This window comes from Nannobrachium achirus, assembly GCF_963921795.1.
Source record: "Nannobrachium achirus genome assembly, chromosome: 18".
Classification (NCBI taxonomy): domain Eukaryota; kingdom Metazoa; phylum Chordata; class Actinopteri; order Myctophiformes; family Myctophidae; genus Nannobrachium; species Nannobrachium achirus.
This window is the reverse complement of record NC_137825.1, coordinates 1,174,323-1,201,484: the sequence shown is the minus strand read 5'-3', so window position 1 is coordinate 1,201,484 and position 27,162 is coordinate 1,174,323. Positions and strand designations below refer to the sequence as shown.

Here is a 27,162-nt window from a genome sequence, read left to right as displayed (position 1 = left end):
TTTCATTTCATCTATAAATGTTTAAAATGATCTTTCATTTCATCTATAAATGTTTTAAACTCTCCAACACATTTCATCTTCCAAACCTTCCATCACATTCTTAAATTAACATTCACGTCACGTCCCCTCAAAGGTCACACAAATAAACTTAAAGGTCACAAAAAGGACACATACTTAAACGGGACATTTGTCTACAGCGGAACACCAGGTGGCGCCGTGACAGACATGCTAAAACACACACACACACACACACACACACACACACAGTGGTAGCAGCAGCAGTTAGCCAACGTCAAACCCGATTTATACGCCTGTCGTACTACAGCCGTTTGTAGGTTTCAAGCTGGCGGATCGGCCGGTCGCGACACCGACGTACGAGACTATAAATCGAGCGATGGGCTCTGTGAGCTGCGATTGGCTACAGAAACATGGAAAGTGCAATCTCAACGTTAAACGTTTCAAAAGGTTGTGTCTCCGCTACTAAACCCGGGAACGATCAGGGTTTATATGCATAGCCCGCGCTCGCTTCAGTCTTGGCGGAAAAAAAGAAAACTTTCATTATTATTTATTTCCCGTTTATTTCAGGATTATCGTTTCTTTACCAGGAGGCTAGGATCACAAAACGGGAGGGAAAATCCGGTTAATTGCACTTATTCTTTTTGTATTCCTAATAATCAAAGTGCCGGGATGCTAACAGCGATGCTAACAGGGACGCTAATTCTTCTTGGCTAGCTGAGAAGGAAAAAGGTGCAAGTTTCTTTCCCTCCTCGGCCAAACGGTCACCTCGCGTTCGACGAAAAGAAAACCTCAACCAGGTCACTTCAATATGAAGTAATATGTGACCGTTTTCAAACACCATGACAATCTGCCTAGCAACAAAGAAAATGGCTAAAAGTCCAATTTGCACTTAATTTATCCAAAATACCCGAGCTTACAGATCTGGTATTTCCTGGTGCAATCCTTAACGGGTTAGGGTTAGGGTTAGGGTTAGGGTAACCCTACCCTAACCCTAACCCAATCCTTAACGGGGTATAAATAAATAAATGGGCCTTGAAGAAAGGTTTATTTTACAGACGACCGACAGCCCATCTCCTCCCCGTCGAAATCACGTTCAAGTTTAAAAAATATACCTTTTCTTCCTCCGGACGGTTACTCTTACATCGATGGAGAGGGGGGGGGGGGGGGGGTGGGGGGATTTTACAGCAACAATAAAACCGTTGAAGCCTGATCTACAAAACTAATCCGTAATCTGGCTTAAACCGTGTTGACTCTGGTGTTAAATAGAAACCTGGCCTGGTCCTAAACTAGTTCGATGGCGGGGGCTCCAAGCTTCAGTCTAAGAAAAGGCATCTAAGGTTTAACGTTAATTTAACGTCGTTTAGTAACTGCTGGTTTCAACACTTCTTACGTCTGGTACAAATATACGCCACGTTTTGTTTTAAGTCCACTGCACACGTCTTTACAAAACTAACGTTACAATAAATCTAAAAACATCTCTTCTGTTCTTCTCCGCCGAGGACAAGTGCTTCTGTCAAAGTGCTGCATGACATCATCATGATGACGTCATCATGGAGGCGGGGTCTGGTTAAGGAGGGGTGACGTCATCCTTTAAAGGGCCGGGGCTTTAAGAGGGGAGACGGGAAGAAGAATGTGTCCAAACCCCTACCAGAAATGAATGACTGTTGAATGATAAAACCTACACCAATTAAAAACCTTTGTGAGGATGCCCCTCCCCTTAACCCCGCCCATGTGGTGATGTCACTCCCTTTAACTCCGCCTCCATGAATATGTCCCCTCCGGGGATCGTGCTGGTTGGTGCCACGGCGTCTTCTGGTCTCAAAGTCTTCTGAAACCAACGCCGTCATGAAGCTCTTATGAATGTTTATGAAGCGTCATGAAGCTCTTATGAATGTTTATGAAGCGTGCTGAAGCTTAGCAAGTCTTTAGAAAGCTCTAATGAATCCTAATGAGCGTCTTTTTAAAACTAATGAATCTGTGAATTAATCTATACTGCAGCGCTTCTCTTATGAACCATTAATCGCTTAGGAATCAAATGAACCATATAAATCTCTTATGAATCTCTTATGAATCTCTTATGAATCATATGGCTCTTATGAATCATATGAATCTCTTATGAATCATATAGATAATATGAATCTCTTATAAATCATATGAATCTCTTATGAATCATATGAATCTCTTATGAATCATATGGCTCTTATGAATCATATGAATCTCTTATGAATCATATGAATCTCTTATGAATCATATGGTTCTTATGAATCGTGAAGACTCAGTCAAAGTCAAATGAAATCCTTGAGACGCTTCTTCTCGCGAGCTCCACGTTGGATTCGTCCCATTCTGATGACATCACATCTCATTTGACCCTTGGCCTTGGATGGATTCAGGCGAAGAAAAAAAAAAACTACCAAGGATGGGAACTAATTAAAAAACGGTCCCATTCTGATGACATCACAGCCCATCGACCATTAGGGAGGATGGGATCTAATAAAAACAGCGTGAGCGCCCCCTAGGGACACAACGAGGTGATGGCTCACTTCCTGGTTTAAAAAACTAAAGGAATAGTACCCTAACCCGGAAGCTTGGTAAGCGTGTCTTCTTCCTCCTCACCAGTAGGGGGTGCTGTTCTGGATGCGTCCCCAGCTCTGCCACTCGGGGAAGATCCCAGCCGACGTCCTGGGGCTCCCGAAGGGATCGAACGCCATCTCCGCCCTGCTCTCAGAGGCCCCGCCCTCTCTGCGGATCTCCACCTATCAGCAACAAGACATTTATAACTATTAATAATCTCCACCTATCAGCATCAAGACATTTATAACCATTAATGATCTCCACCTATCAGCAACAAGACATTTATAACTATTAATGATCTCCACCTATCAGCAACAAGACATTTATAACTATTAACTCAGTTAGCGCCGGGCGACTTTACGAGCGACTAGTTCACTATGGCGTTTGGTGCCGAGCGACTCGGAGCGACTTTTATATAAAAGCATTGTTTAAGCTTTTAATATGTGTTTATAGACGGAGCGAAATGGTTAGCTTACCTCAGCTAATGTCCACACGTAAACCGTGAAAAAAAAGGATACGATTATGACGTCACCTTTAAACCAGGGCTTCCTGTTGACAACAGGCCTCTGCTAGCGTTAGCCTCAATGCAACCATCCGACCCTCACGTAGCTTCACTAGGTCGGATTTTGATTCTGAAACTTTCTGTGTGGCATCTATATACGTCCCGATGCCCATACCAATGGTGGTTTGAGACGATCAAGCACGAATTGAACAGTATTGAGCTGAAATGGTGACCGGCGGCCCGTCCATGTTAAGTCAATGAGGACCAAATCAGCGTCTCATCCTGTTATGTGGATTTAAACAGGCTTAACATGGGACCATGTCAGTGTATGGTGTATGGTGGTCTCTAGTGGTCATCTGGTGGTATGGTATGGTGAACGTGCATTCGTTAAGGTGGTCTGGTTAAGGTGGTCTGGGGGGATACAAAATAGCTATTTCCTGGCGTTATAAGCGCACATTCATATTCATATTTTGGAAATCTGGCCCTGTATGAGTTAATAATCTCCACCTATCAGCATCAAGACATTTATAACTATTAATGATCTCCACCTATCAGCAACAAGACATTTATAACCATTAATGATCTCCACCTATCAGCAACAAGACATTTATAACTATTAATGATCTCCACCTATCAGCAACAAGACATTTATAACTATTAATGATCTCCACCTATCAGCATCAAGACATTTATAACTATTAATGATCTCCACCTATCAGCATCAAGACATTTATAACCATTAATGATCTCCACCTATCAGCAACAAGACATTTATAACTATTAATGATCTCCACCTATCAGCATCAAGACATTTATAACCATTAATGATCTCCACCTATCAGCATCAAGACATTTATAACCATTAATGATCTCCACCTATCAGCATCAAGACATTTATAACTATTAATAATCTCCACCTATCAGCAACAAGACATTTATAACCATTAATGATCTCCACCTATCAGCAACAAGACATTTATAACCATTAATGATCTCCACCTATCAGCATCAAGACATTTATAACCATTAATGATCTCCACCTATCAGCAACAAGACATTTATAACCATTAATGATCTCCACCTATCAGCAACAAGACATTTATAACCATTAATGATCTCCACCTATCAGCATCAAGACATTTATAACTATTAATGATCTCCACCTATCAGCATCAAGACATTTATAACCATTAATGATCTCCACCTATCAGCAACAAGACATTTATAACTATTAATGATCTCCACCTATCAGCATCAAGACATTTATAACTATTAATGATCTCCACCTATCAGCATCAAGACATTTATAACCATTAATGATCTCCACCTATCAGCAACAAGACATTTCCATATATCATCTCAAATAATCTCATTGTCTCAAATAATCACTGTTATTTCGCGATTATCAAAAACACTCCTGATCATCTCAATGAATGGTGCTCATGTCAAACAGAGTTATAATGGTGACGATACGGGGGCGGGGCTTATGCTTATAATGGTGACTAGGAGGAGGAGCTAAGGGCTTTGCACACAGGCACGATAAAGGAGTCATAAAAGGAGTGATGAGTTTTTACCGCATGCGACAAGACGCACAAATCGAACTGAGTTCGATCGGGAAAAAAGACGCACAGCCGCAGCCACCTGCCACATGGCTAATTAGGAGCAGACGTGCATGAGGTCATAGAGAATCATTGGTTTCTTTAAAAAAAAACAAATCGTCCGTCTTTTCCGTGTGAAAAATCGCAGCTGTGAGCAAAGCCCCTTAGGGTAGGGGGAGGGGCTTAGGGTTATAATGGCGACTAGGAGGAGGAGCTAAAGTAGAGGGGAGGGACTGACAGGGGCGGAGCTAGCGGTCCCGCCCCCCTCGCAGAGCGCTGTCACCAGGCGGTAGTTGTTAGATTTAGAGTTAGGTAGGCTTAGTGTTAGGTTTAGGGTTAGGTAGGCTTAGTGTTAGGTTTAGGGTTAGGTAGGCTTAGTGTTAGATATAGAGTTAGGTAGGCTTAGTGTTAGGTTTAGGGTTAGGTAGGCTTAGTGTTAGATTTAGAGTTAGGTAGGCTTAGTGTTAGGTTTAGGGTTAGGTAGGCTTAGTGTTAGGTTTAGGGTTAGGTAGGCTTAGTGTTAGATATAGAGTTAGGTAGGCTTAGTGTTAGGTTTAGGGTTAGGTAGGCTTAGTGTTAGATTTAGAGTTAGGTAGGCTTAGTGTTAGGTTTAGGGTTAGGTAGGCTTAGTGTTAGGTTTAGGGTTAGGTAGGCTTAGTGTTAGATATAGAGTTAGGTAGGCTTAGTGTTAGGTTTAGGGTTAGGTAGGCTTAGTGTTAGGTTTAGGGTTAGGTAGGCTTAGTGTTAGATATAGAGTTAGGTAGGCTTAGTGTTAGGTTTAGGGTTAGGTAGGCTTAGTGTTAGATATAGAGTTAGGTAGGCTTAGTGTTAGATTTAGAGTTAGGTAGGCTTAGTGTTAGATATAGTTAGGTAGGCTTAGTGTTAGGTTTAGGGTTAGGTAGGCTTAGTGTTAGGTTTAGGGTTAGGTAGGCTTAGTGTTAGATATAGAGTTAGGTAGGCTTAGTGTTAGGTTTAGGGTTAGGTAGGCTTAGTGTTAGGTTTAGGGTTAGGTAGGCTTAGTGTTAGATATAGAGTTAGGTAGGCTTAGTGTTAGGTTTAGGGTTAGGTAGGCTTAGTGTTAGATATAGAGTTAGGTAGGCTTAGTGTTAGATTTAGAGTTAGGTAGGCTTAGTGTTAGATATAGAGTTAGGTAGGCTTAGTGTTAGGTTTAGGGTTAGGTAGGCTTAGTGTTAGGTTTAGGGTTAGGTAGGCTTAGTGTTAGGTTTAGGGTTAGGTAGGCTTAGTGTTAGGTTTAGGGTTAGGTAGGCTTAGTGGTAGGCTTAGGGTTAGGTAGGGTTAGTGTTAGGTTTAGGGTTAAGTACTCACGGGGGCGGAGCTAGCTGTCCCGTCCTCACATCGCTCCGTCACCAGACGGTAGTTGTTAGGTTTAGGGTTAGGTAGGCTTAGTGCTAGGTTTAGGGTTAGGTAGGCTTAGTGGTAGGCTTAGGGTTAGGTAGGGTTAGTGTTAGGTTTAGGGTTAAGTACTCACGGGGGCGGAGCTAGCTGTCCCGTCCTCACATCGCTCCGTCACCAGACGGTAGTTGTTAGGTTTAGGGTTAGGTAGGCTTAGTGTTAGGTTTAGGGTTAGGTAGGCTTAGTGGTAGGCTTAGGGTTAGGTAGGGTTAGTGTTAGGTTTAGGGTTAAGTACTCACGGGGGCGGAGCTAGCTGTCCCGTCCTCACATCGCTCCGTCACCAGACGGTAGTTGTTAGGTTTAGGGTTAGGTAGGCTTAGTGTTAGGTTTAGGGTTAGGTAGGCTTAGTGGTAGGCTTAGGGTTAGGTAGGGTTAGTGTTAGGTTTAGGGTTAAGTACTCACGGGGGCGGAGCTAGCTGTCCCGTCCTCACATCGCTCCGTCACCAGACGGTAGTTGTTAGTTAGATTAGTTAGGTAGGGTTAGTGTTGGGTTAGTGAGTGGTAGGGTTAGTTAGTGTTAGGGTACTTACTGGGGCGGTCCCGGTGGTCCCGTCCCCCTCACATCACTCCGTCACCAGACGGTAGTTGTTAGTTAGGTTAGTTAGGGTTAGTGTTGGGTTAGGGTTAGGGTTAGTTAGGTAGGGTTAGGGTTAGGGTACTTACTGGGGCGGTCCCGGTGGTCCCGTCCTCACATCGCTCCGTCACCAGACGGTAGTTGTTAGTTAGGTTAGTTAGGGTTAGTGTTGGGTTAGGGTTAGGGTTAGTTAGGTAGGGTTAGGGTTAGGGTACTTACTGGGGCGGTCCCGGTGGTCCCGTCCTCACATCGCTCCGTCACCAGACGGTAGTTGTTCCCCTGGTTGTTGTCCCAGAAGATCTGCACCCCGGCCTCGTAACACACACAGAACTCCACCTGGTGGCTGGCCTGCGTCATGACCGGGAAGAAAATGTACCCATTAAAGACGCAGTGAAAAGTATGTTTTTCACACTTTTAGAGCATGATATGGCCATACCCAACATTAGATGCCAAAAAGGTGAACATGTTGTTTGTGTATTATAACAAAATAAGTCCTGCCCCTAAACAAAAACGTCATGTGTGATGACGTACGTTGACTCTACTAAAATAATTAATGAGGTCAGAATGATTGACAGGTGCCTGTGTCAATCAACTTCAGCTACTCCCCGCGAGTCACCGTTCACTGCGCTGCATGGTTCCCTCCCCTCCCCTCCCCTCCCCTAGCCTACCAGTAGGATAGAGACCTACCAGTAGGATAGAGACCTACCAGTAGGATAGAGACCTACCAGTAGCATAGAGACCTACCAGTAGGATAGAGACCTACCAGTAGCATAGAGACCTACCAGTAGGATAGAGACCTACCAGTAGCATAGAGACCTACCAGTAGGATAGAGACCTACCAGTAGGATAGAGACCTACCAGTAGCATAGAGACCTACCAGTAGGATAGAGACCTACCAGTAGGATAGAGACCTACCTCAGTCAGGTTGTTAGTGGTAGTGCTATAGCCTACCAGTAGGATAGAGACCTACCAGTAGGATAGAGACCTACCAGTAGGATAGAGACCTACCAGTAGGATAGAGACCTACCAGTAGGATAGAGACCTACCAGTAGGATAGAGACCTACCAGTAGGATAGAGACCTACCTCAGTCAGGTTGTTAGTGGTAGTGCTATAGCCTACCAGTAGGATAGAGACCTACCAGTAGGATAGAGACCTACCAGTAGCATAGAGACCTACCAGTAGCATAGAGACCTACCAGTAGGATAGAGACCTACCAGTAGGATAGAGACCCTACCAGTAGGATAGAGACCCTACCAGTAGGATAGAGACCTACCAGTAGGATAGAGACCTACCAGTAGCATAGAGACCTACCAGTAGCATAGAGACCTACCAGTAGGATAGAGACCTACCTCAGTCAGGTCCAGACAGAAGCTGAAGGTGTCCGTCTCCTTGCATCCGTAGACGTTGTTGAGGAAGGAGCAGACTACGTCCAAGCTGGAGCTCCACCCGTCGAAGGAGGCTCTGAGGAACACCTTCTTGTGGAAGCAGATGTTCCTGACCTTCACCGTCCCCTGCAGGGAGCAGCGCTCCTGCAGGGAGCAGCTCTCCAGACACACCCTCTGGGCCTGCAGGTAGAACCATATGAACATTAGTACCTGCAGACCCTCTGGGCCTGCAGGTAGAACCATATGAACATTAGTACCTGCAGACCCTCTGGGCCTGCAGGGAGAACCATATGAACATTAGTACCAGCTCCCTGCAGAGAGCAGCTCTCCTGCAGGGACCAGCGCTCCTGCAGAGAGCAGCTCTCCAGGCAGACCCTCTGGGCCTGCAGGACCATGTGGACATCAGTGTGACCAAAGAGATCATAACCATTTAGGAGATTATCACCATAATCACAATATCCCCCAACATCCATTATCCTGGTGGAACATTTACCAAAAAATAGCCGATCTACAAGCTGTAGATCGGCTATTTTTTGGCAAAGACGTTTAATAAAGAGTGAAAAAAAAGACTATCAAGTACATTAACACTTATGGTGCCAACCCCGAGTTTCCCGAGTTTGGGCCGTTTTTGTCAAAAATGTTTTTCGGACCCCAAAAAATGTGTTAGGCATGATCGCGATCGCGAATTTGCATGGTTAACCCCCATACCAACCCATTCTTTCAAACATGGCAGCCATGTTTGTTTACATCTGAAGAAAACATAATGGCTGCTTAATCATGAATGCCTGAACGGATTTCCAAGCAGATTTTTTTGTTTGAAAGCTGTGAACAGCGTGCACACACGTGGTGCATGATTAGGCATGGGCGTGCACGATCCGTGCACTATGAATTACATGGAAGTCTATGGAAACCATGGCAACTTGGACTTTCAAAGACATTTAATTGATGGCACCAAGCAGGTTAAGTACATTTTACCAACAGAGGGTTTAAGTGGTACCAGATATGCAGCTCGGCAAATAAAAGGTGAATTGATCCCAGTGCATGACGGAGGACGATATCACGATAGATTAAATCTCCACGATGCGATTATGGTGAGTTTTAATCAGGATAAGTGATAATAGTCTTACCTTCAGGCGGTTCCTGAAGTCCAGGTAGTCTGCAGAGGGCTGGGGGAAGTCTAGGACCAGACTGGGCTGCTGGGACTCTGGAGCTGGAAGACAATTAAACCTTTTTAAATCTAGGACCAGAATGGGCTGATGGGACTCTGGAGCTGGAAGACAATTAAACCTTTTTAAATCTAGGACCAGAATGGGCTGCTGGCACTCTGGAGCTGGAAGACAATTAAACCTTTTTAAATCTAGGACCAGAATGGGCTGATGGCACTCTGGAGCTGGAAGACAATTAAACCTTTTTAAATCTAGGACCAGAATGGGCTGATGGGACTCTGGAGCTGGAAGACAATTAAACCTTTTTAAATCTAGGACCAGACTGGGCTGCTGGGACTCTGGAGCTGGAAGACAATTAAACCTTTTTAAATCTAGGACCAGACTGGGCTGATGGCACTCTGGAGCTGGAAGACAATTAAACCTTTTTAAATCTAGGACCAGAATGGGCTGATGGGACTCTGGAGCTGGAAGACAATTAAACCTTTTTAAATCTAGGACCAGACTGGGCTGCTGGGACTCTGGAGCTGGAAGACAATTAAACCTTTTTAAATCTAGGACCAGACTGGGCTGCTGGGACTCTGGAGCTGGAAGACAATTAAACCTTTTTAAATCTAGGACCAGAATGGGCTGCTGGCACTCTGGAGCTGGAAGACAATTAAACCTTTTTAAATCTAGGACCAGAATGGGCTGATGGCACTCTGGAGCTGGAAGACAATTAAACCTTTTTAAATCTAGGACCAGACTGGGCTGCTGGGACTCTGGAGCTGGAAGACAATTAAACCTTTTTAAATCTAGGACCAGAATGGGCTGCTGGCACTCTGGAGCTGGAAGACAATTAAACCTTTTTAAATCTAGGACCAGACTGGGCTGCTGGGACTCTGGAGCTGGAAGACAATTAAACCTTTTTAAATCTAGGACCAGAATGGGCTGCTGGCACTCTGGAGCTGGAAGACAATTAAACCTTTTTAAATCTAGGACCAGACTGGGCTGCTGGGACTCTGGAGCTGGAAGACAATTAAACCTTTTTAAATCTAGGACCAGAATGGGCTGATGGCACTCTGGAGCTGGAAGACAATTAAACCTTTTTAAATCTAGGACCAGAATGGGCTGATGGCACTCTGGAGCTGGAAGACAATTAAACCTTTCAGAACGGGTACACATTATAGTGTATCATTATTTTGTGCTTTAACTATTGAAAAATAGCAGATATACAAGCTCACAGCACGGCACCGAGTGCCGCACTGCGAGCTTGTAGATCTGCTATTTGTGTCTTTTGAATCCTTCTAAGATTTTTTGAAAAAACCTATGTTTCTATGTCAGCAATCTGGCCAGCCATCGTCAAAGAAAAGGTCCTTTTCACTTAACTGGAGCTCAGTTAGTCTGTTCTTGAGAGACTACTATGTCAGTGGTTCATTTGAAGGACCCCCAAAATGATATTTATTTGGCCACGGACCCCCATCTCAAAACATTTAGTTCCAGGGACCACCCCCCAGAAGCTCTACAAGCTCACAGCGCGGCACCGTGAGCTTGTATATCTGCTATTTTTCACTGGTTAAAGCATTCAATAATTCTAAGCCTAAATGGGTTTTAAACAGGCATTGATACTAAGGCTTGCCCACCGTCACTCAGTGTCCGTCACTCTGTGTCCGTCACTCAGTGTGATTTTATCACAGATGTGTTTCCAAACGGGTCCCCATCCGGAATCAATGAGGGGTAAATTTACTCGAATCAGATTTTTGTCTTAGGAATGTGACAAAAAACAAAAATATTATTGAACTCTACTCTCCATGGCATGAGTAATCAATAGAAAAAAAGCCATTTTGGGGGTGAACTACTCCTTTAAGGCCCATTCCCACTGGAATCCACTCCTACTCCTTTAAGGCGACCGACCAGGCTTTCATCCAGCAGATTACAAGGGATGTTAATCAACGCAGTATTTGCGAATGACACGTCAATCGACCTTTTTCACTTTTTTTCCCGCTAAGCAGCAGCTGAGAGGAGAGCACAACGGCACATTACTTTAAGCAACACAACTTAAGCAGCTGCACCCATCAGAACTTGCATCATCAAAGCCCTAATAATAATTATAATAAATAATTGCGTTAGCATGGAGTCTGTTCTCTAGAGCAGGGGTCTTCAACAGGGGGTCCGCGACCCCTAGGGGGTCCGCGGAGGTACTGCAGGGGGTCCGCGAAATTATTGCTTTAAAAAAAAAAAAAGATTTCAAAAAATGTTTTTTTTTCTTCTTTTTCACATTTATGTTAACACTTATGTTGCAATGATTTTTTCTCTTCAATGTCTCGCGTTGCCATGGTTACCATAGACTTCCATGTAATTGTGCAAGTGTGTAAAAAGTGCACGCCCATGCCTAGATGATGCACCACGTGTGTAGATGCTGTTCACAGCTTTCAAACAAAAAAATCCGCTTTGAAATCCGTTCAGGCATTCATGATTTATCAGCCATTATGTTTTCTACAGATGTAAACAAACATGGCTGCCATGTTTGAAAGAATGGGTTGGTATGGGGGTTAAACATGCAATTTCGCGATCGCGATCATGCCTAATACATTTCTGGAGGTCAAAAAAAAAAAATTGAAAAAAAAAATTGAAAAAAAAAATTTTTTTTTTTCAAAAACGGCCCAAACTCGGGAAACTCGGGGTTGGCACAGCACTAGTACCAATACAAACTCGGGAAACTCGGGGTTGGCACCATATGTGTTAAAAAATAAATCATGATTCTATCCATTTTGAATAGCTTGAATACATGATTACTATGCATTTGACAGATTGTTGATATTATTGACATTGGTTCTCAGTTAACTCATTGAATGCCCTTTCAAGATGGCCGCCAAGTACCAGGATGCCACGTTCCTAAATTTCTAGTGCACGGATCAATTTTTAGTGCACGGATCGTGCACGCCCATGCACCATATATGCACCATATGTGTACTACTTTTTAACAGCTTTCAAACAAAAAAATCCGCTTTGAAATCCGTTCAGGCATTCATGAGATAGAATCCTTCAAAGTCAGACAAAACAAACACTGCCACCTTCCTAAATTTCTAGTGCACGGATCAATTTTTAGTGCACGGATCGTGCACGCCCATGCCTAGATCATGCACCATATGTGTAGTACTTTTTAACAGCTTTCAAACAAAAAAATCCGCTTGGAAATCCGTTCAGGCATTCATGAGATACAAGCCTTCAAAGTCAGACAAAACAGCCATTTTTGACATTTTGAAAGATGTGTTTGTTATGGGGCTAAACATGCAATTTCGCAATTGCGATCATGCCTAATACATTTGAGCCATTTTTAGAAAAAAATTTATAAAAAAAAATTTTGGAAAAAAAAAAAATATATATATATATTTTTTTTTTTCAAAATGGCTTCCAACTTGGGAAACTCGGGCTGTGGCAGCCTGGGACTACTGTAATAACTCGGGAAACTCGGGCCTTGGCAGTCAATGAGTTAATAAGTAGTATGTTTAGAAATGGTAGTGGTACGGCCCACCCTGCTCGCTGTAACTTGTACATGTTTAAAATAAAAAATATGTCGTAGCCCCGACCCCCCCACCCTACGAGGTGGTAGGGGGTCCCTGCTCCATCTCCCCATCAGTTTGGGGGTCCCCGGCCCAAAAACGTTGAAGACCCCTGCTCTAGAGACTAGAAGAGGAGTGACAAAGTCCATGGAACGTAGTGGGAGCGCTCAGGCTGGCACCCCAGGTATCAAATGTGGAGCTTTGGTCTGCCTCGCTCTCCCTCCCCGACCGTCTCCACGGGTGTGTCGCATTAACAACGAGTAGTGTATTTTGTGTTGTGTCTTATAGTCAATCTTGACAAAATCACCGCACACGAGGCGACGTTGCCATTAAATAAGCGAGCTTTCGTGTCAAGCATGCATGCAGAGGCAGGAGGTAAACTAAACACATCCAGTCAGCTCAGAGCGCGCTGCTATGACGCGTGCATCAGACCAGTCCAGCAGTGTTTCTCAACCTGTAGTCCGCGGACCTGACTAGCGCCGCATGCATGCGAATCTGCGATGCATGCATGCACAACACAGACATGCACTCGTCTACGACACAGACACACACACCGGTCCTCTCATTTGGAAAACATAACGCTTCCAACGTTTTTGAACAAGCGATTAAAATTTTAAAAAATAAAATAAAATAAAATTAAAATAAAAAAATATATATTTTTAGACTCATACTTTTTGAGTCGCGGTGAGCATGAGTCGATTTTCGAGTCGATTTTCGAGAGAGCCAGTAGATTACCTTGCTGTTCTGACAGGTGATTGGTTGAGGCAGAGAGCCAGTAGATTACCTTGCTGTTCTGACGGGTGATTGGTTGAGGCAGAGAGCCAGTAGATTACCTTGCTGTTCTGACAGGTGATTGGTTGAGGCAGAGAGCCAGTAGATTACCTTGCTGTTCTGACAGGTGATTGGTTGAGGCAGAGAGCCAGTAGATTACCTTGCTGTTCTGACAGGTGATTGGTTCAGGCAGAGAGCCAGTAGATTACCTTGCTGTTCTGACAGTTTATTGGTTGAGGCAGAGAGCCAGTAGATTACCTTGCTGTTCTGACAGTTTATTGGTTGTTGAGGCAGAGAGCCAGTAGATTACGTTGCTGTTCTGACAGTTTATTGGTTGTTGAGGCAGAGAGCCAGTAGATTACGTTGCTGTTCTGACAGCTGATTGGTTCAGGCAGAGAGCCAGTAGCGTACCTTGCTGTTCTGACAGCTGATTGGTTCAGGCAGAGAGCCAGTAGATTACCTTGCTGTTCTGACAGTTTATTGGTTGTTGAGGCAGAGAGCCAGTAGATTACGTTGCTGTTCTGACAGCTGATTGGTTCAGGCAGAGAGCCAGTAGCGTACCTTGCTGTTCTGACAGCTGATTGGTTCAGGCAGAGAGCCAGTAGCGTACCTTGCTGTTCTGACAGCTTATTGGTTGAGGCAGAGAGCCAGTAGATTACCTTGCTGTTCTGACAGCTGATTGGTTCAGGCAGAGAGCCAGTAGATTACCTTGCTGTTCTGACAGCTGATTGGTTCAGGCAGAGAGCCAGTAGATTACCTTGCTGTTCTGACAGCTGATTGGTTCAGGCAGAGAGCCAGTAGATTACCTTGCTGTTCTGACAGCTGATTGGTTCAGGCAGAGAGCCAGTAGATTACCTTGCTGTTCTGACAGCTGATTGGTTCAGGCAGAGAGCCAGTAGCGTACCTTGCTGTTCTGACAGGCGCAGGGCGGCGGCAGCTCCCTCTAGCTCCTGCAGGTGGTAGTGCAGGGTGTCAGAGAACTCGGTGAAGAGGTGGACGCTGGTCAGAGACAGACCTCTGGAGTCTGACCACACCACGCTCTTCTTCTGATGACGCTTCTGGCTGCCGGGACTGCTGAGGGAGGACGGCCGCAGCGCCACCCTGTGGCTGGAGGAAGGGCTGCATGAGGACAGAGTATGTAACCCATTTACACATTGAGTTTTTTACCTGATTAACTTCTTCAGTGCCATATTTAAAGTGGGACCTCTTATATTGCCGGTTCGCCAACAAAGGGTTAAAAAAATAGTGTGCACGCTGGTGCACACATTCGTGCACAGATCATGCACTATGTATGTGCATGCTTTTCACAGCTTTCAAACAAAAAAATCCGCTTGGAAATCCGTTCAGGCATTCAGGAGAAGGCAGCCCTTATGTTTTCTTCAAATGTAAACAAACATGGCTGCCATGTTTGAAAGATGGGGTTGGTATGGGGGTTAAACATGCAATTTCGCGATCGCGATCATGGCTAGTACACTGTTGGAGGTCCAAATTATTTTTATTTTTTTATTTTTTTTATTATTTTTTTTAAAAAGACGTCCAGAAGACGTCTGGCAGGGAGGTCCATAGTTAAAAAGACATTTTTATTATAGAAAACGTCTTTTTTGGCAGGGTATGAGTTAAAGTCGCTTTTATATTAAATAACAGCAGCGGGCCTGGCTCAGTCCTAAAGTAATCAAATCATAAAGCATTGTGAGCTTATAGATTGGTTATTTTCTGTCATGACCAGTGACCACACATGCTATGGAGAGATGACCAGAGCCATCATTCTGATCAGTCACGTCTAAAAGGGACCTTTTGGTCAGAAAAGAAAACATTTCTTAATAATATAGGGGGATAATTATAAGTGTTTTGATTTTACAAAAGGACCTTATTGGAGTTTTCTGCAACATTTATTGATAGCAGAATAAAAAACACTTATATATACACAATATATGGAGACCCCTGCCTGATAGTCGACAATGTTATGTCAAAACATGCCCATATATGGGCATTACCAAATATGGGCATTCCCAGATATGTCCTTAATATTGATGACATTGGCACAGGGATCTCCATATATGGGCATAAAACATTATATAAGTTGTAGTTCCGTATTAGAGTCATTTTAAATCGGCGGAACTATGTCATAATGACTGATTTCACACTTGTGTACTGAAAATAGCCGATCTACAAGCTCACAACGCGTCGCAGCGCGACGCGTTGTGAGCTTGTAGATCGGCTATTTTCAGCAAGCAACACCTGAGAGCAACCAAACATAAAATGACTCTCTTCTCCACCAGTCCCTCCCTAACGTTTTAGTCTCGTTTTTATTTTGTTGACGAAATTGTCAATATATTTAGTCTTAGTTTTAGTCATCACAGCTTAGTTTTTATTTCATTTTTATTTAGTTTTCGTCAGTGAAAAAAAAACAGTCGACACACATTTTTCGTCAGTCGACGAAATCAACACTGCAGTGACCATAGTGTGTCCTACCTGGCTGCAGTGCTGCTGGTGCTCACAGCGCCCCCTGTGGGGCTGGAGGTGTCGGCCGGGGCGTCTTGCTTGGAGCTCAGACAGGGACGCAGCGGTTTGCAGCCGTTCGCAGCACTTTGCCGCGCTTTGCAGCGGGGGGCGGAGCCAAGGTTGTCATAGCTACCAAGGAAGGAGTGGATTGGTGGAGAGCTGGCGAAGCAGAGCCTCATGGCCATGTCAGCTGACAACCCAGAACCAGGAAGTAGAACTCTGTGGAGAGAGAGAGATTTGATTTGACTTCACCATGAATTTTAATTTTTCCAATTTTTATGTATTTTTTTGGTGTCCCACCAGCAAGTTCTATCCTCACAAAGTCCTATTTCTGACCATTGTGTCTTTCTGAGTTTATGGGCAGATCTATGTAAGCAGGTCTCAGAACGGGCTGTCGGATTTTAGGTCCGATTGTGACATCACAATCGGGACCTGCTGCTACTGCTGTGCTGAGTGGGGGTTGGGGAGGGGAGGGGTGGGCAGGCCTGAGAAGGAGGCAGGAAGGGCTGGGAGAGGGTTGGGGAGGGGAGGGGAGGGGTGGGCAGGCCTGAGAAGGAGGCAGGAGGAGCTGGGAGAGGGTTGGGGAGGCCTGCTGAGCAGGAGGTGGGGAGGAGTGTGGGGCCAAAACTGGCTCAATAGCGCAGTCCTCCCATGGTTATAGCTATTCCAAGTCTAGCCATTGATTGATTGATTTAAGTATTTATTAGAAGTTTGCATAGGAAAGGATACAGTTTCATGACAGTACAGTTCATTGGTACAAGGTCAACTAAAAGGAAACTCAGGTAAGACAAGCTTATTTGCGTTGAGATCCTTCCCTTTAACTCATATTTACAGTGGACAGACAGAGCACTGCACTGTGCAGTAGATAATTATCATCAGAAGAACTGTTGTAAAAAAACACTGCAAAATAGACATAAAAGGTATTGACAATAGAAAGGTCATCAGCAACATATTATACATAACAATCATAAGAAAAACAGTAGGCCTACAACACAAAGACAATAACTCATAACCTGTCTAATAAACTCAATAGCTCTATTAGTAGTACAAATTAGAGAGTGAGAGTGTGTGTGTGAGAGAGAGAGAGAGAGAGAGAGAGAGACACACAGAGAGAGAGACACAGAGAGAGAGAGACAGAGAGAGAGAGAATAGAATGATTGATTGATCTACACTGAGGTTTGACATTCTGTGCGTCACGGAACAAAGAGATTATTAATAGATGTGATATAATTAATTACATAACCTGGGGTTGACACTGAGGTCCCAGAGGCACTTGCCTGTTGGGCAAGTACAGATCATTTCCTACTTGCCCAAAGGTCAAGCCCACTTGCCCGAAAAGTAAATCGCCTATTAGAAAATGATAGGTATAATGTAACACTTTAAAAGTGTCATACCTCAATTTTGATCAAAATACCTACATAGTTATGATTGAATATGACTATGGGTTCACACCTATTTGACGCAACGGTCCCGTGTGCAAAGGGCTTGAGACCTTTGAAGGAATTTGTTGTCAATTAGTTTAACGACGAATAACCGAGACAAACGATGTGGAAGAGTGCTGGTCCTGAACCCTCACCTACTTATTTTATTATTATTATTATTTTTATTTTTCAAACACATTTTTGGACACTGCTCCTACACATTTTGCCCTAAAATCACACACATCGGTACACAGTATGTCTACACTCATCTCATCAACATGGATCAGTCCCATATAGCGCCACCATCAGGCCGATTTCTTCAAACACATTTTTGGACACTGCTCCTACACATTTTGCCCTAAAATCACACTGCGACCTGGCGGTCGCTTATCTCCTGATTAGGGAGTCTTACTGGTTTTCAATATTTACTGTATGTGTGCTATTTGAACTGATGTCACTGATTACCAACTCTGTGATGTCACCGATTACCAACTCTGTGATGTCACTGATTACCAACTCTGTGATGTCACTGATTACCAACTCTGAGCTGAAAGATTAATTAACACAATGTTTAAAAAAGAAAGCAGAATAATAACATTCATAATGATGGCTGATGGAAACTGAAGGGCCGCAGAAAACACAAAGCAGGACCCACAAGCGGCCCCCGCACCACGTGTTGAGCAGCACTGACCTGGAATGAACCGTTTCCTGATCTGTGTGTGTGTGTGTGTGTGTGTGTGAGAGTGTGTGTGTGTGTGTGTGTGTGTGTCTGTGTGTGTGTGTGTGTGTGTGTGTGTGTGTGTGTGTGTGTGTGTGTGTGTGTGTGTGTGTGTGTGTGTGTGTGTGTGTGTGTGTGTGAGAAAGACAAACAGAGGCATCATGTTTCTAAAGGTGCGGCCTGACTTTGGCAACGACTGTTTTGGCCTCAAGGACAGGAAATACTGTGATTACATTAAATACTGTAATTACATGAAATACTGTAATTACATGAAATACTGTAATTACATGAAATACCGTGATTACATGACATACTGTTAAGCCCTTTGCACACAGGCGCGTTTAACCGCACGGATAAAACGGACAATATCATTTTTTGAAAAGAAAACAATGATTCTCTATGACCTCGTGCACACCGGCTCCGAATTAGCCGTGCGACGAGTGGCTGCCGCCGTGCGTTTTTTTCTCGATCGAACCCAGTTCGATTCGTGCGTCTTGTCGCATGCGGTGAAAAACTCATCACTCCTTTTATGACTCCTTTTGGGATCCGCAGCGCCGATTCCGCACAGCATTGCACACCAAATCCAATGCGTTTTATTCATACAGCAAACGGAAGAAACGCAACTGTCCTGTGTGCAAAGGGCTTTACACTGCTCGTTGTCAGCAGAAAAACACACAGCATTCTGGGAAATGAGGCGAGTCAGGAGGAATGCAGTCGATTCTGAACCTTATTTACCACCATTTATTTACCATTTACCACCATTTATTTACCATTTACCAGCATTTACCATTTACCACCATTTATTTACCATTTACCACCATTTATTTACCATTTACCATTTACCACCATTTATTTACCATTTACCACCATTTATTTACCATTTACCACCATTTACCATTTACCACCATTTATTTACCATTTACCACCATTTATTTACCATTTACCACCATTTACCATTTACCACCATTTATTTACCATTTACCACCATTTACCATTTACCACCATTTATTTACCATTTACCATCAACACTGAACCTTACCATTTACCATCATTTATTTACCATTTACCATCAACACTGACAACAAACCTAAAAACAAACATACCCTTCCCTGACCCCTCTTTGTAAATTACCTACTGTTTTTTGTGTATTCTTAATGTTTTTCCTGACTATCTACTGCATACTACTGTGTTCTATCCGTCTGTCATTCATTGTTATATGAGATACTTCAATGGTTTCCTGTGGAAATAAGCTTAGTCTTTTCTAGGATCTCCTTTTAGTAGACCTTGTACCAGGGAACTGTACCGTCATGAAACTGTACCTTTTCCTATGCAAACTGACAATAAAGTCTTCAATCAATCAAATCAAACCTTACCATTTACCACCAACACTGACACCAGTGTGAGGAACATTTAGATATTATACATGTATTGAAAAGAGTGAAACATGACCAAAAGATTCTCTTTTCTGTTACAACCGTCCAACCAGGATAACATTACTCTGAAATATTACTGAACAAAAACACAGATTCACTTTGATGGGGAAAAATATAGACAGACAGACAGACAGACAGACAGACAGACAGACAGACAGACAGACAGACAGACAGACAGACAGACAGGCAGGCAGGCAGACAGAGGAGTTGTGAGCATGTAGATCTGCTATTTTCACAATAGAACCGTGTTATAAAAAATGTAATGCCTCATCTCTTAGTGCTCATCAGGGTGGGGGGTGGGGGGGCGTCCTAGTATAAATGACACATCAAACTGTCCTCTACTGTAAATGACACATCACAGATCATCATCATCTCAGTATCGGTTTGCATCACCACTGAAAATAATCCTTTGTAATCACCAGCTGTAATGTCATCACTTCCTGTGAGCTGCACGCACACACACACACACACACACACACACACACACACACACACACACACACACACACACACACACACACACACACACACACACACACACACACACACACACACACACACACACAATGTATAATTGTATATGAATGGACTATCAATGGTTGAGGTTGCAACTCTAGATTCAACATATAAAAAGTATTATTTAGAGGTTCTAATGCCACCACTGGGAAGATTTAATTTAAACCTTCAGTTTCTTGTCTCTGCCCACAATGTTTTCTACCAACTGTACAAATATTACAGCCTTGCTTGAATGTTCAATGTTCAAAATACTTCCTAAACGTCAAGGAGGTCCACATTTACAACACCAGAGGCAGCGCCACAGATCACGTTCGGGGACAAGTCTCCATTCAGACACATCCCCAATCCTATCACCAAGTTAGCATTCACCAGAGTCGGCAGGTTAGCTACTCACCGGGTTAGCATTCACCAGCATTAGTTTTACTGAGTTTAGGGTTAGGGTTAGGGTTAGGGTTAGGGTTAAGGTTAAGGTTAGGTTTAGGGTTAGGGTTGGGTTTAGGTGGTCGGAATAGTGATGTGTCGGAGTGCCGACGTGTAACCGTCACGTTCAACCCAGATTTGACCCTAAAAAAGGTTTTTAGATAAATGTTTTCTCCTGCTATACTAACATGTGGAACGCCCTACCACTATGAGATACATAAAGCACTGTGTTCTATTCAATGTTATATGAGATACATAAAGCACTGTGTTCTATTCAATGTTATATGAGATACATAAAGTACTGTGTTCTATTCAATGTTATATGAGATACATAAAGCACTGTGTTCTATTCAATGTTATATGAGATACATAAAGCACTGTGTTCTATGCAATGTTATATGAGATACATAAAGCACTGTGTTCTATTCAATGTTATATGAGATACATAAAGTACTGTTCTATTCAATGTTATATGAGATACATAAAGTACTGTGTTCTATTCAATGTTATATGAGATACATAAAGCACTGTGTTCTATTCAATGTTATATGAGATACATAAAGTACTGTGTTCTATTCAATGTTATATGAGATACATAAAGTACTGTGTTCTATTCAATGTTATATGAGATACATAAAGTACTGTGTTCTATTCAATGTTATATGAGATACATAAAGTACTGTGTTCTATTCAATGTTATATGAGATACATAAAGTACTGTGCTCTATTCAATGTTATATGAGATACATAAAGCACTGTGTTCTATTCAATGTTATATGAGATACATAAAGTACTGTGTTCTATTCAATGTTATATGAGATACATAAAGTACTGTTCTATTCAATGTTATATGAGATACATAAAGTACTGTTCTATTCAATGTTATATGAGATACATAAAGTACTGTGTTCTATTCAATGTTATATGAGATACATAAAGTACTGTGTTCTATTCAATGTTATATGAGATACATAAAGTACTGTGTTCTATTCAATGTTATATGAGATACATAAAGCACTGTGTTCTATTCAATGTTATATGAGATACATAAAGTACTGTGTTCTATTCAATGTTATATGAGATACATAAAGTACTGTGTTCTATGCAATGTTATATGAGATACATAAAGTACTGTGTTCTATTCAATGTTATATGAGATACATAAAGTACTGTGTTCTATTCAATGTTATATGATATACATAAAGTACTGTGTTCTATTCAATGTTATATGAGATACATAAAGTACTGTGTTCTATTCAATGTTATATGAGATACATAAAGTACTGTGTTCTATTCAATGTTATACCAGTAAGACTCCCTAATCGGGAGATAAGCGACCGTTGGTCGCTTATCTCCACAAATAGGCCAAAAGTTTGTTTTACCAATTATCAAGACATACGGGCAGTTGACAGTTTGCCATGGTTACTCATTGAAGTTGAATCTCCATATATGGAGATAACCTACGCATCACACTAAGTCTGACCTCACCAGCCCATATTTGGGCATGAGCAACTTATGTATCCATATATGGAGATATGATGACATCACACAGTCCTCAGCCGATGATGTGGCGTGATGTCATACAATACACAAACGAGCCCTACAGTATAAAGGGGCAATTCTTGCCAGGAAAGAAGCATTTCTTTGACTCAGACCTTATCGCCAGGGTTGGCTTATAGCAGCTGTCGGTAGGACCATATATGGATTCTGTTAGTGTGGATCTCCTAACAGGGCATCATCTGGGATACAATCCCTTTTATACCCATATATGGAGATCCGTTGAATCTCCATATATGGAGATAACCTACGCATCACACTAAGTCTGACCTCACCAGCCCATATTTGGGCATGAGCAACTTATGTCTCCATATATGGAGATATGATGACATCACACAGTCCTCAGCCGATGATGTGGCGTGATGTCATACAATACACAAACGAGCCCTACAGTATAAAGGGGCAATTCTTGCCAGGAAAGAAGCATTTCTTCGACTCAGACCTTATCGCCAGGGTTGGCTTATAGCAGCTGTCGGTAGGACCATATATGGATTCTGTTAGTGTGGATCTCCTAACAGGGCATCATCTGGGATACAATCCCTTTCATGCCCATATATGGAGATCCCTAACAGAATCCCTTTTATGCCCATATATGGAGATCCCTAACAGCATCCCTTTTATGCCCATATATGGAGATCACTAACAGCTAACAGAATCCCTTTTATGCCCATATATGGAGATCCCTAACAGAATCCCTTTTATGCCCATATATGGAGATCCCTAACAGAATCCCTTTTATGCCCATATATGGAGATCCCTAACAGAATCCCTTTCATGCCCATATATGGAGATCCCTAACAGAATCCCTTTTATGCCCAGTTGGTTGCTAGGGTAAAAAAACATGGTTGCTATGGTAAACAGTTGGTTGCTAGGGTAAACAGTTGGTTGCTAGGGTAAAACCATGGTTGCTAAGGTGGTTGCTAACGTACACTAACAGACCAGCAACAACAGACTGTTGCCACAGCAACGTACACAAAGGTTTGTGTACACATGTGGTGTGATGTCATACTGAAGATATATGACATCACACCGTACACAAACAAAGGTGTGACGTGTGACGTGTGACGGACGGACGGACGGACGGCCGGTGGAGGTTTTCATAGTAAACTGCTCCCTGACGGTCGCAATGATATACATAAAGTACTGTGTTCTATTCAATGTTATATGAGATACATAAAGTACTGTTCTATTCAATGTTATATGAGATACATAAAGTACTGTGTTCTATTCAATGTTATATGAGATACATAAAGCACTGTGTTCTATTCAATGTTATATGAGATACACCAGTAAGACTCCCTAATCGGGAGATAAGCGACCGTTGGTCGCTTATCTCCACAAATATCACAACCTCCACCTCTCACAATCCCTTTTATGCCCATATATGGAGATCCCTAACACAATCCCTTTCATGCCCATATATGGAGATCCCTAACAGAATCCCTTTTATGCCCATATATGGAGATCCCTAACAGCATCCCTTTTATGCCCATATATGGAGATCACTAACAGCTAACAGAATCCTTTTTATGCCCATATATGGAGATCCCTAACAGAATCTCTTTTATGCCCATATATGGAGATCCCTAACAGAATCCCTTTTATGCCCATATATGGAGATCCCTAACAGAATCCCTTTTATGCCCATATATGGAGATCCCTAACAGAATCCCTTTTATGCCCAGTTGGTTGCTAGGGTAAAAAACATGGTTGCTATGGTAAACAGTTGGTTGCTAGGGTAAACAGTTGGTTGCTAGGGTAAAACCATGGTTGCTAAGGTGGTTGCTAACGTACACTAACAGACCAGCAACAACAGACTGTTACCACAGCAACGTACACAACGGTTTGTGTACACATGTGGTGTGATGTCATACTGAAGATATATGACATCACACCGTACACAAACAAAGGTGTGACGCGTGATGGACGGACGGACGGACGGACGGACGGACGGACGGACGGCCGGTGGAGGTTTTCATAGTAAACTGCTCCCTGACGGTCGCAATAAAGTACTGTGTTCTATTCAATGTTATATGAGATACATAAAGTACTGTGTTCTATTCAATGTTATATGAGATACATAAAGTACTGTGTTCTATTCAATGTTATATGAGATACATAAAGTACTGTGTTCTATTCAATGTTATATGAGATACATAAAGTACTGTGTTCTATTCAATGTTATATGATATACATAAAGTACTGTGTTCTATTCAATGTTATATGAGATACATAAAGTACTGTGTTCTATTCAATGTTATATGAGATACATAAAGTACTGTGTTCTATTCAATGTTATATGATATACATAAAGTACTGTGTTCTATTCAATGTTATATGAGATACATAAAGTACTGTTCTATTCAATGTTATATGAGATACATAAAGTACTGTGTTCTATTCAATGTTATATGAGATACATAAAGTACTGTGTTCTATTCAATGTTATATGAGATACATAAAGTACGGTGTTCTATTCAATGTTACATATAAGTACTGTGTTCTATTCAATGTTATATGAGATACATAAAGTACTGTGTTCTATTCAATGTTATATGATATACATAAAGTACTGTGTTCTATTCAATGTTATATATGAGATACATAAAGTACTGTGTTCTATTCAATGTTATATGAGATACATAAAGTACTGTGTTCTATTCAATGTTATATGAGATACATAAAGTACTGTGTTCTATTCAATGTTATATGAGATACATAAAGTACTGTGTTCTATTCAATGTTATATGAGATACATAAAGTACTGTGTTCTATTCAATGTTATATGAGATACATAAAGTACAGTTCCTGTGTACATAATCTGAAAGTTCCTGTGTACATAATCTGAAAAGCTTACTAGGATCTTCTTTTAGTTGACCTTGTACCAGTGAACTGTACCGTTATGAAACTGTACTTTTTCAGCTTCTAATAAATTATTCAATCAATCGTGTTCTGTGTAAGGCCCAGTCAGTCTTTAAGGCCCAGTCTGTGTTTAAGGCCCAGTCTGTGTTTAAGGGCCCAGTCAGTCTTTAAGGCCCAGTCAGTCTTTAAGGCCCAGTCTGTGTTTAAGGCCCAGTCTGTGTTTAAGGCCCAGTCTGTGTTATAAGGGCCCAGTCAGTCTTTAAGGCCCAGTCTGTGTTATAAGGGCCCAGTCAGTCTTTAAGGCCCAGTCTGTGTTATAAGGGCCCAGTCAGTCTTTAAGGCCCAGTCTGTGTTATAAGGGCCCAGTCAGTTTGTTCATACTTATTATATTCCTTTATACAATCGATGCACTGATCCAAGGTGTAGATTGTACCATGTCTTACCCTGTTTGTTTGTTTGTTTGATTGATTGATTGAAGACTTTATTGTCAGTTTGCATAGGAAAAGGTACAGTTTCATGACGGTACAGTTCACTGGTACAAGGTCAGCTAAAAGGAGATCCTGAAAAGCACTTGACTTGATTTACACAGAAAACCATTGAAGTATCTCATATAACACTGAATGACAGACAGATAGAACACAGTGCTATGCAGTAGAAGTCAGGAGAAATATAATGTTATACATGTTGCTATATTATGTGTTGCTTTATCTTTGTGAGTGGCTTGTGGACAAGACGTTCCAATGCAATTTAATGACAATCATGTTGCAAATGGAGAAATAAACTTTAAGGGCCCAGTTTGTCTTAAAGGGCCCAGTCTTCCTGCTACCGGTGGAACATTATGTAACAATCAGTGTGACAATGAATCCGTTTATTCATTTAACACACACAACTACACACACACACAACTACACAACCATAGTTTACAGTTTAATGTAATATTAAATTACACCACACTGTTTGACTGGTGAAGTAAAGTATCAATGAAAGTACAGTGGAACTCCTGTTTAATTCAGACAAAATGTAATCTATTACTCTCTTTAGACGCAGAGGAGTAAAACTAAACATTATAACAGCAGTCCAGTGGTGTAAAAAAGTACTCTAAGCAGGGCGCATGCAATACTCGAGTATAAATACTTTACCTGGTGCAGTTCATTGAAGAGTCTGTTGTTCAAGAAGCGACGTCACGTCACAAAAACAACCTTTTCGGTCCTTAAAAGCCACCGCTGACGTCACTAGTCCCGCTCATGAAGCGTTAGGAGTTGAAAGGCGTTCAAAGCGTCGTTTGAACGGAGTTTATAAGGTTTTATTTGATGTTTAATTTGATGTTTTATCAGCGCTGATTAAAACCGTCCTGCTGCCAACCGTCTGACCGAGCTACCGGTGGGTTGCCAGGTCTGAGGACACGATAAGCAAACCGGGACCAGGAAAACAGAGGAGAATATATAACAGGCCAGGGGTCCTCAACCTGTTCACACTGCGACCCCGAAATGATCACAATTTAACTGGGGACCCCCCAAAATATTCATATTTGAACTGGGGACCCCCCAAAAATAATCATATTTGAACTGGGGACCCCCAAAATAATCATATTTTAACTGGGGACCCCCAGAATAATCATATTTTAACTGGGGACCCCCTATCCCTCATGAGCACTAAGAGTTGAGGCATTACATTTTGTAGAACACGGTTCTATTGTGAAAATAGCAGATCTACATGCTCACAATGCCTCAACGCCTCACGTTGTGAGCATGTAGATCTGCTATTTTCACAATTTCTGCCTCTAATATTTGAAAATTTGGTCAATGTTTAATCTGTCATTTTAGGGGTATTAAAAGTCCTTAAATTGCAGATACCCTCTATACACTTAAACTTAAACTTTATGTTGGTTTGTTTACTGTTGAGTGAGAAAAACAATGTTGGACATTAAGTTAATCATCTGGGGACGCCCAAAAATAATGTGGGGACCCCCCTGGGGGTCCCGACGTAGGCTATATAGACCCACAAATTATGAGCAATTTGAACCCTGGGTTTAAATTTAAACCATCTATGCGTCGGGTTTATGACCTGATATTTTCACTTAGGAAAAGCACAGTTATTGATACAAGGTCTACGGATAAGATTTAAACCCAAGAAAGCACTAAGGCTTGTTTATTAAGGTTCATTGTACTCATTTTGTTCTCCTTTGAAACTTTCTG

At 42.2% G+C, this 27,162-nt stretch overlaps 1 protein-coding gene across 1 annotated transcript; it reads right to left on the bottom strand.

The window, feature by feature from the left end:
* Positions 1-1,055: 1,055 nt before the first annotated feature.
* LOC308303262 (protein phosphatase 1 regulatory subunit 3C-B-like) lies at positions 1,056-26,290 on the bottom strand. Its single transcript, XM_080747592.1, has 7 exons — positions 26,107-26,290; positions 16,011-16,259; positions 14,443-14,657; positions 9,190-9,272; positions 8,027-8,242; positions 6,896-7,024; positions 1,056-2,771 (listed from the first exon to the last, which is right to left on the bottom strand). The coding sequence occupies exons 1-7, from the start codon at positions 26,118-26,120 to the stop codon at positions 2,628-2,630; spliced, it is 1,050 nt and encodes a 349-aa protein (XP_080603718.1). The 5' UTR covers positions 26,121-26,290; the 3' UTR covers positions 1,056-2,627.
* Between the last annotated feature and the right edge of the window lie 872 nt (positions 26,291-27,162).

Bases quoted from the DNA above. Each gene is read 5' to 3' on its own strand.
- LOC308303262 (XM_080747592.1), bottom strand. The intron at 8,243-9,189 runs GTAAGACTATTA...TTCTACCTGCAG, and splicing joins ACTTCAGGAACCGCCTGAAG to GCCCAGAGGGTGTGTCTGGA. The intron at 2,772-6,895 runs GTAAGTACCCTA...TGTTGCTGATAG, and splicing joins GGACCACCGGGACCGCCCCA to GTGGAGATCCGCAGAGAGGG.